Genomic DNA, 9,558 nt, shown 5'->3' with positions numbered 1-9,558 from the left:
TTTCAAATGCAGAATTACTATACATACGAAACTGGAAAGAGATCATGTCATCGTCACACTTTTTTTTAATTATTATTTATCCAAAAAAGAGAAACTTGGTACACAGAAACTGAATTACAGTTGTGGTTGCAAGAACAAACTGATAACGCAAATCAGAGCATGACTTTTGGTCTTATAAAAGGACAGCCCACAAAAATACCGTAGCACATATACAACAATTTAATAGAAAGGAGACCAATGATTTTTGGAATTAATGTCTAAATTATAATTAGCGTTACCAACAATAAATCAATTTGGTGTCCAAGATGGCACCCATAAACAACCTCACTTAGGAGCCTTTAATCAGGTTTACAACAGTACATATATTTCCTGTCTCATATTGGCAGTGTGCTGGGTATTTTTCTACATGGCACCTCATACAGATGAGACTGAGTGCTTACCAAAAATAAATCCAGGTGCATACAAAAGATGCAAAATTGTTGTTGGGTCGTTAGTTTCATCAAAAGTCATTTTGATGGTTTCCGTGCTGTTTGATGGGAGTTCAGACAAAATGCCACTTGTCCACTGTTCAAGAGGAGATTTGGAACGATATGAAAATGTGAATTTTGAAGCATATATAAACAAACCAAAGTATTTACTTGCTTACCCTCTGGAGACACTGGATATGCGCTGCCAAACGCAGGAGCCTGAGGAATCAAAAAATAAATAAAAAAAATAAATAAATCAGGCAATTACAAAACCTGGTCTTAATCCATCTTCATATGCTATTATTGGCTATATGCTATCAGCTATGGAAGTTCTCACCGAATGGACAACCTCTTTGGCCTCATCGGCGCTGCATTTGCAAGGGCTGTCACAGCAAGATATATTTTTGCTGCACAAAAAAACGAAGAAGTCAGCGGTGTTCATTACTCTATCGTACCAAATACGTATGTACATCATGCACATACATGCGGTGGGAGTTTGCATCTTCAAAAACTTACCATTCAATCTCTCCAGTGTTTCTTCCCTTCTGCACTAGTGCCCTCCAGTGCTCGTGGGTGGACATAATGATCTCGGCTGCAAAGTCCTATCAGCAGAGACAAAGACATTTGCATTTCTTTAGGAGCAATCCGTCTGAACCCATTGAGTTTTAACCTGTCAAAATGCAACCCCATGAACTGCAACCTTACAACTCTCGTTTTATTTTTGTATTCATCATTACAAAGGTACTGACCTTGTCTTTGAATTGTCCATTGAATCCAAATTGATTCTCAGGCTTTCCATCAGGCACCTTATATTTTCTAAACCAGTCAACAGTGGCCTCTAAATGACCTGGTCGGCTCTTGCGGACGTCCTCTATGCCTGAGAAAACACATCTAATAAGATAAACGCCTTGTGTATGAACAATGTGATGTGAATCCACACCATGTTCACACTTGATATACAATGATTAGGCATAACATTATGACCACCTTCCTAATATTGTGCCTTGTGCCTCCAAAACAGTTGTGACTCATCAGAGAATGGACATGGACCTTCTGAGGGTGTCCTGTGGTGTCTGTCAACTCAGTGTTGTTAGTGGGGGGCCTTTGGGTCCTATGGGTTGGGAGGAGGGGCCTCTGTGGATCAGGCTTGTTCCAGTGCATCCCACAGATACTTGATCAGTTTGGGATCGAGTGAATCTGGAGGCCAGGTCAACACCCTGTGCTGTTTTTCATGTTTTTTGAGTTGTTCCTAAACCATTTTTGTGTGTCTGTGTCAAGCGGCATCTTGTTGGGGATGACTGCTATGTGGTGGGGGTGCCTGGTCTGATCTAGGTGAATGGTACACGTTTAAGTAACATCCACATGAATGCCAGGTCCAAAAGTTTCCCAGCAGAACATTGAACTGTCACAAGATGGTCATTTAATTCTCCTGTCAGTGGTTTTAATGTTGTGGCTGATCGGTGTATGTCTAACATGTCTATGAAAGGTAATACATTTATAATGGGTGGTAAAAGGCAGGAGTTACCCAATAAAACAACACAAATACAGGTTGTGGTTAATAATGTAGGCTTCAAAATATTTAACAACAAGATTCGTAAATGCTTTACAGGGTAAATAATTAATTTAACACATTCGTGAGGTGTTATGGATACACACCAAGTCTTTTGGAGAAAAGCTGAATATAAACAAAACAATGTTGACAATAAACACTACCCAGGGCACAGGCTACGCTAGTGTTTTGACCACAGACGAAGCTGCGAGATATATTAATACAACCTATTGAATCTGAACCAGATAGCGGAGGTAAACTAATACCTTATTCAAAATACGTGGTCAAACTCAGATCTAACAGGTTGTGATGATTGGTTGGGCAGCAAAACCTAAAGGCAGTGCTCTGCAATACTTCCATTAAGACGCGTATCTTGCTGCGTTTGGTTTACATTTGTACATTTATAATGTTGTATGTAGCAAATACATAGTTTTATAATAAGTATAAGGGTTTGTGAACCAAATAATAGATTCCAAATTCTGCTTGTTTGTATTTGTAAAACACCCACTATTCAGGTTTTTGGCATCTGGGTCCTTGGCATTGATAGCGATGACCTTCCAGTCCATCTCTCCCTCATCGATCATGGCCAAGACGCCCAGCACTTTTACTTGGATCACCTGACCTGGAGAGCACACCTGATGAACCGGTCAACAAATTACAGTCTGTCATAAATACAATACAAAAAATCTATACTTAAAATATACTATAAAAGGAGCAAAAATCACCATGTATTTATATAAATTACACTCAGTTGCCAGTTCATCAGGTATACTAGTAAAAACAAATGCATTCTAATACAACAGTGCTGCACTAAATCTTAGCTTCATGAAGGTTGTGGTATTCAGCATTTGTTTAACATAATAGAGAGATGTTGATTCAGCTGTGTTTTCATACTGGAGGCTGTGGTTTGTAGTACTATGAAATTGCACTGTGTTGTACCATCACATGTTTCTGTTATTTTGAGAACCCAGTTTTAGTCAGCGGGCTAGTCTAAATAACAGAATAACAGAATTACCACCTTCGTTATGCTGTTTCTACATAAGTTGAACATTGTAACAGTTGTGAAGCCAACATTTAATGCAGAACTCTTAAAATGCACTTTCACTAGTGTACCTAAAGAACTGGCAAGTGAGTGTATATGTGAACCTAAAACACAAACAGTGTTACCTGGGTGCCGATTTCGCAGACATCGATGGGGTCATTATCCCCACAGCACTTGGTTTCTTTGTCTTTGTGGTTTGGATCCTCCCACGTCTTTCCCAAGAAACAAAAATATGTCAGAAATCCAACCTTTCTTGTAACATTTTCATAACTAACAGCAAATAAATACATGAGAATGAACTAATAGAAATAAACGCTCCGTATGCACTTCATTTAAAAGTAGTTAACTGATTTAAGTGTTTAATGTATTTACACTGTGTTGTTTCCTCACCTGTGGGAGTGCCCCGTAGTTCCAAATGTAACCTTTATGGGGAAATATGTTGGCAACATAACGCAGCTTTCCTTTCTTTACATCCTGTTTGATCGGATTCAGCGGTTCCTTTGTGGCAATCTGGGAAGTGAAGTTATTATGAGAGTGTATGCGTTTGTGTGCGCAATTTTTTTTTTTCCAGCACTGAAGCGTGACTGAATTGAAAGAAAGGCTTAGGATTGCGTGCTGAGGAAAGAAAATACATACTATTCATTTCTGCACTTAAATTACAACACTCAAAACTGCAGTTTCATGCTACTGCCATGCTAGCTAACATGAAAAGGACAATAGCTTCAGGACATTGAGTTGCATGCAGTAAATGTAGTTGCAATATCAGTAACAAGAACATGAATCGTCACATGAAGGGTTACTCTCCTACTACCACTACTAATACTACTACCAGACTATGTATATGCTAGAGAACGTTAATAGCAACTACAACTCCATTCATGGAACATGATTGGACGAAGGCTGACATACAAGTCCATGCATTCATAGATAAACACTGTAATATGAGACAACATTTATTGAAGCCACTTATGTCCTAGAAGTAGTAGAAGTGGGATCATGAGATCGCAGTTTCACCTCCATTTTAGCATTTGTCCATCGGGGAACCTCAACGACCATGTTATAGAGCACCTGAAAGCAAACAAGACAACCAGACACAGAACAGTAAGGGGACGTTTTTCAAGTGGAAAAATGGATCTGAGATTGTTGAATTTGACAGTACCTCGCTCTCAGTCTTCTTGGGCTTCTTGGCCGGCACATCATTGTCCTATAAAAAAAAATAAAAGAAGTGAAAAAATAAAGCTCTAAATCCTTGGTCTGAGTATTGGGTGTACAAAGAATCTCAAACCTCTGCTGAAAATGTACCTGTTCTGTGTCTGCTAAAAGTGGAATATCATGGAATGGTGAAATGTACTTCCCTTCAGAGGTTTCTGAGGAAAACAAAAATTACAGCACAGTTACAAAGTGTACCCCCATACAAATAAACATACTGAGCTTTCTCATGACATCTGAGCAGACTTCATCTAGGGGAGGCCACAAAACGTAGTTAATAAGCTTGCATTTTGTAATTTAGAGTCGTTGTTGATTTATTTATATACTGATTGATTATCCTGGGCATCAAAAAAAAGTGCAATAATATATAAAATAAACATTTAATCTTAATTGGTTAGTGTATCTAGAACAATGCTGTTTTAATGTCGTTAAATAATAAAGAAAATCTCAATTAAATCTATATGATCATGTCCTGGAAACCATCATCACAAAGGACCTTATGTGGGAACTGAACATCAGCTCTCTAATTAAAAAAAAAAAAAAAAAAAAAAAGAACAAATGAGAATGAACTTCTGCTGTAGACGAAGTTCAACCTGCCAAAAACCATGAGGGTGCACTTCTGCAACTCCGTCATTCTCACTTCCTCCATGGAACGGACTTGTATCCACCCCTATGAATCACTATATTAATGTAACACACAAAGTAAGTGTCTATGGATTACATTAACACACTGTCCCCGGACAACAGCCTGTACATTCAGTTGCTTAATTAATACAGTGGACATTTGTACTCTCCTTGGCTTTTTTTTTTAATTTGCACATCTAAGCACAATATGTTGAGTGTATCTGCTATTTAAAACCAGATGTAAAATGTATAATTTTTATATCGTTTTTATTCCTTACAATGTTTATCGCACCAAACACGAGACAAATAGATGTGTATGTGTGAGCCTACGTGGTAATGAATGAGATTTTTAATAATCACGCTTTGATTGTGTGGCTGTACCCACGTGACCACCCAACCGGAAGTACAGCCACATGAGCGTGGTGATGATGCACACACGCCTCTTCCTCTCTCTCTGCTTGTTTAACACACTTGTACTCGCCGGGTTAGCAACATTAAAGCTAAGCGGTTAGAGTGCCACATGCCACGGAAACCACTCGCTTGTAGCTCAAAGGTCAAATGTTCACCTCTACCTGGAGGTCGAGTGGTTACCTGTGAGTTACACCGACCGTAGCGAGCCAATAATACCACCAAACGCAAACTGTCACTCTCATAATGGCGGCAGTGAACTTACTAAAATAAAGCCGGTAGTCGGGGGAATTCGGGTGTCCTCTCGGCTCCGTTTGATAGTGCATCGTTTTTCTCAAATAACACAGATGAGGTGCAGCTGCTGCTTGTGTGACGACTTTGTTGCAAGAGGAGGAGGAAAGCGAGCCGAAACCTGTCACCAAGCGGCCGAGCGAGGAGCGCAGCAGCAGCGGTCTCATCATAGACACGTTATTTCCCCCCCACCGTCGGTTCCTGCTTCCCGTCCTTCACGTCCCTCACATCCTCAACTATGAAGCCCGCCACGGGGAGCTTCCGGTCAGGGATTTTCAAAGTAAAAGCCGGCGACGGCAAGGAGCAACTTCCGTAATGCAGCCAATGCGGAAGTGACAAAAAAGTGCAGTTCATCGAATGGCCGCTTGAGGCTGGCTCCAAAAGGAAGTCAATTTCAGTAAACCTCTATGTTAAAATATCCACCTTTTCAGCAAAAATAAACATTTTAACGCCTCGGTGCAAAAACAGCTTGGGTATCTATTGCTAAAATCCCTATTTATGACAACTGTACAGCGTTTAAAGGTTTAAAGTTATGCAGAATGAAGGACAGGTAAGTACAGATAAGTGGTGTCAAAGGTCACTAGTGGTGGCAGCCTTCACAATAGGTTAGGCTGTGTACAGTATACGAGATGCATCTGTTGTTTCTGTAAATCATCTAGAAAATCAAGATCCTGTATCAGAACAAATATCATGGAAAACATGCCAACATACACTCACTTGCCAGTTCATTATGTACACTAGTGAAAAGAAATGCATTCTTCCTTCATGACTTATAGTTTTTAATAAAGGTGGTAAGATGTAGTGCGTGACTCTTATATTAGAATGCATTTGTTTTGACTAGTGCACCTGAGGAACTGGCAAGAATGACAGTAACGACTGTGGAATATTCACCTGCCTGTTGTTTGTTCAATTTTAAAATAAAAAAGGGAATTAACGGCTGGGGAAAATGTATGTGATTAAAATATTAGGTGTGTGGCAATATTCCATTAGCTTAGTGTGTAAAATCCCATCCACAGACTGCTTATCCAGTTTGCACTTTTATTTTAATAATAAAACCACCATTTTTTTTCACCAAAAGTCTTCTTTTTTTACCCTATTATTTTTTGAGAGTTCTTCCAACATATTTTATTCTAATCCCACCTGACTATTTTACCTTGCTTCTCAGTTATTTTTTTCAGTCTAATGGGTTTTCTTTTCTTTTCTTTTCTTTGTATCTCTGCCTATACTTCCCAGCTATAAACCAGGAAAAAAAATCCCCGTAATAACTGTATTTAGCGTAGAAGTGGTAATAATTACAGTGACCTCCAATTAAACTAATGGACTCCAGGCTTCTGCAATATTCCTCAATTAGTCGAGAACTCGGTCATTTCAGCTCTCGTTTTAAGAGCTCCCACAAAAGGCTCCCGTCTCCGTCGAACAAAACAATAGTGAAATGATTTGATGGTGGTAATTTCCACTATACATTACGAGATCAAAGTCTATATGTACCCATTGTGCCTTAAATAAACACCCATCCCGGCCACCTTGATGTGCCTCTTTTATGGTTGTACCCTCTCTGTTCAAACAAATGACACACCAGCGGGCCATAAAAAGATGACTTATTAAAATCTTTAAGGGAAAGCTTTTCTTTGATACTCTTGCCAAAGGTCTTTGATTCTGGTATGTTCAAACCCCTATTAATCTTGTGTGTTTCAGCTAACAGGTTTTCACCAATGTCACTGTTTTACGCCTATACAGTTTATGAGAAAGACATTTCCTGCTATACAGTAAGTTGGACAGTAGGCCAAGGAGAGACGTGCGCTGGCAAGCTGTAATAACATTTCATCAAGCAACACCGTGACTAAAATGTGTGCTAACGGATCAGTTCTGACTCAGTCTCATGAACTGATAAATAAAAACACACAATTTGCAAATATTTCAACTTTGATTCACAAATCCGAAGCCATTTGTGAACAGTATTAGTTTAGCAAAGATGCTTTATTATTCTATCTCTAAGGCCATTTAATTTGAAAGAGTACACTGCCTTCTGTGTGCAGGTCAACCAGAGCCACACCCTGAGTGACATGACATCACTCAAGCTCCCTCAGGCCAAAGCAGTTAATACTGCCTTACTGACAGCCCGCAGGAGATAACATTATTTACTCGTTTGTCACGCGTTCTATTCAATATGGTTATTTTGGTTACGTAATACTGCAAACACAGAAGACTGTTATGTTTAACTATGATTTCATTATTCTTGCTTGACAGAAAAGAAAAATACATTTAGTACTAAACCACGGTGGCCGAGAGAGCTCAACGCACATCCACTTGATAAAACCTGTGCAAATAAACTAAACACAAGCAAATTAAGAAAACAGGCGCACTGCAAAAACTCACAAAACCAGCCAACACAAAAACGCACTGCAAAAACTAATCTGGCCTTCATATAAAATACAAGCACTATGGTCAACACTGGCCATATACCTCTGTTAGATCACATTTATTAATATTTGTTTCTAAGAAATACCTCTGGTTTTATTTTTACATAATTATTGATGTTTGTTACCAAAAATACCAATAAAAATACATTTACATTATATTACATTTAAAAATGCCATTGAATACAGTGACATAGATCTTGACATACAACTGCCTATTTATTTATTCTACATACATACATATTTGGCTACCTTGGTGAGGACATTCATTGACATAATGCATTCCCTAGCCCCTTACCCTAACTCAAGCCATAACCTAATTCTAACCATTACCCTAAAACCAAGTCTTAACCCTCAAGCAGCCTTGTAAAGAAGTGACTACCGGCCAAAATGTCCCCACTTTGCACAAATGTCCTTACTTCGATGGTGTAAAATTAAAATCTGGTCCTCAGGAAGATGGCTTTACAAGAGCACACACACACATACATGTTTTCATGGCTATCTTCATGAGGACATTAATTGGCATAAGGCATTCCTTAGCCCCTTACCCTTACTATTTTGACGAAGAGTCTAATCCTAACCCTTACCCCAATCTTAACCCTAAACTAATTATAATTGTTACCCTACAACCAAGACTTAACCCTCAAACAGCTTCGTAAAGAAGTGAGCACCGCCCAAAATGTCCTCACTTTGCACAGATGTCCTCACTCTGATGTTATAAAACTAAAAACGGGTAATCAGAAAGACAACTGTAAAAGAACACATACACACACATGCCAGTACATATTTTTATTCACATAGATCGCAGCACTTCCACTACTTCAACTGTCAGTAGCCCAGGACAATGGAAACAGAAATTTTCAGGAATTTTTAAAATAATTCACTCTCACTCAGATGTGTATACAAGGCCAAGGTGAGAGAGAAATACACATTCAACCACTCACTAAATCTAATGTAGCTGGTAACTCTGTGGGTTGGGTACACGGGGCACTTCTCCCTGAACACTCCTCACAGTGAAAGCAAAGACTTGGGGTCCTGGAATACGTTATCAGCTGTGGAGTTGAGGTCTCACCAAAGCCTTGCAGAGCTGTCTGTAATGCAGCTTCCTTGTCAATGTATCCATTCCATAACATTTAAAATATATGTAAAATTAAAAATAATCAGTACCGCTTTTGCCAGTGTGATCTGTAGTCACCTTTTATTATCCTCAAGTCAAAACCTGAACAACACGTGGGTAGTCTGAGCTCAGTATACCTCTGAGAAGAGGCTGGAAGTTCCCTTTGAGTGGAAACAAAGCCTGGCTGCTGAGTTCAGGGAAGCCGGCTGGAGTGTCACAGAAGCAAAATACTGAAAAGTTGTGAAAGATCTGGCAAAGGAGGCAGAAAAGGGCAGTTTCTGCTAGTGGGTGGCGGGGAGAAATCTCAGTTATCACTCCACCACCAGGCGATGTATTGGAGTTAAAGGAGCGTAGCATCAGTGGGGGTTATCAGTGGTCCCCAGCCGACTGCCTAGTAAACCTCCCTGGGGTGTTTAATCCGGCTTCCAAACGCT

The 9,558-nt window shown here is 39.5% G+C and overlaps 1 protein-coding gene across 1 annotated transcript; it reads right to left on the bottom strand.

Annotated features, from left to right (window-relative positions):
- Nucleotides 1-47: 47 nt before the first annotated feature.
- On the bottom strand, nucleotides 48-5,819 carry ppa2 (inorganic pyrophosphatase 2). The gene is made up of 12 exons (XM_084569361.1): nucleotides 5,565-5,819; nucleotides 4,361-4,425; nucleotides 4,218-4,262; nucleotides 4,073-4,126; nucleotides 3,449-3,568; nucleotides 3,184-3,270; nucleotides 2,525-2,651; nucleotides 1,217-1,344; nucleotides 984-1,069; nucleotides 805-874; nucleotides 647-686; nucleotides 48-564 (listed from the first exon to the last, which is right to left on the bottom strand). The coding sequence occupies exons 1-12, from the start codon at nucleotides 5,758-5,760 to the stop codon at nucleotides 542-544; spliced, it is 1,041 nt and encodes a 346-aa protein (XP_084425487.1). The 5' UTR covers nucleotides 5,761-5,819; the 3' UTR covers nucleotides 48-541.
- Nucleotides 5,820-9,558: the final 3,739 nt, after the last annotated feature.

Source organism: Chelon labrosus (genome assembly GCF_963514085.1).
Source record: "Chelon labrosus genome assembly, chromosome: 2".
Classification (NCBI taxonomy): Eukaryota; Metazoa; Chordata; class Actinopteri; order Mugiliformes; family Mugilidae; genus Chelon; species Chelon labrosus.
The sequence above is the reverse complement of the archived record's forward strand: the minus strand, read 5'-3'. Positions and strand labels throughout refer to the sequence as shown.

What these genes read in the sequence shown, in the direction of transcription:
- ppa2 (XM_084569361.1), bottom strand. Translation starts at nt 5,760, where the DNA reads ATGATGAGACCGCTGCTGCTGCGCTCCTCGCTCGGCCGCTTGGTGACA. An exon ending in CCAAGAAGACTGAGAGCGAG is followed by an intron (nt 4,127 to 4,217) that starts GTACTGTCAAAT and finishes GTTTGCTTTCAG; the next exon opens with GTGCTCTATAACATGGTCGT. An exon ending in AGATGCCAAAAACCTGAATA is followed by an intron (nt 1,345 to 2,524) that starts GTGGGTGTTTTA and finishes GTGTTTTCTCAG; the next exon opens with GCATAGAGGACGTCCGCAAG.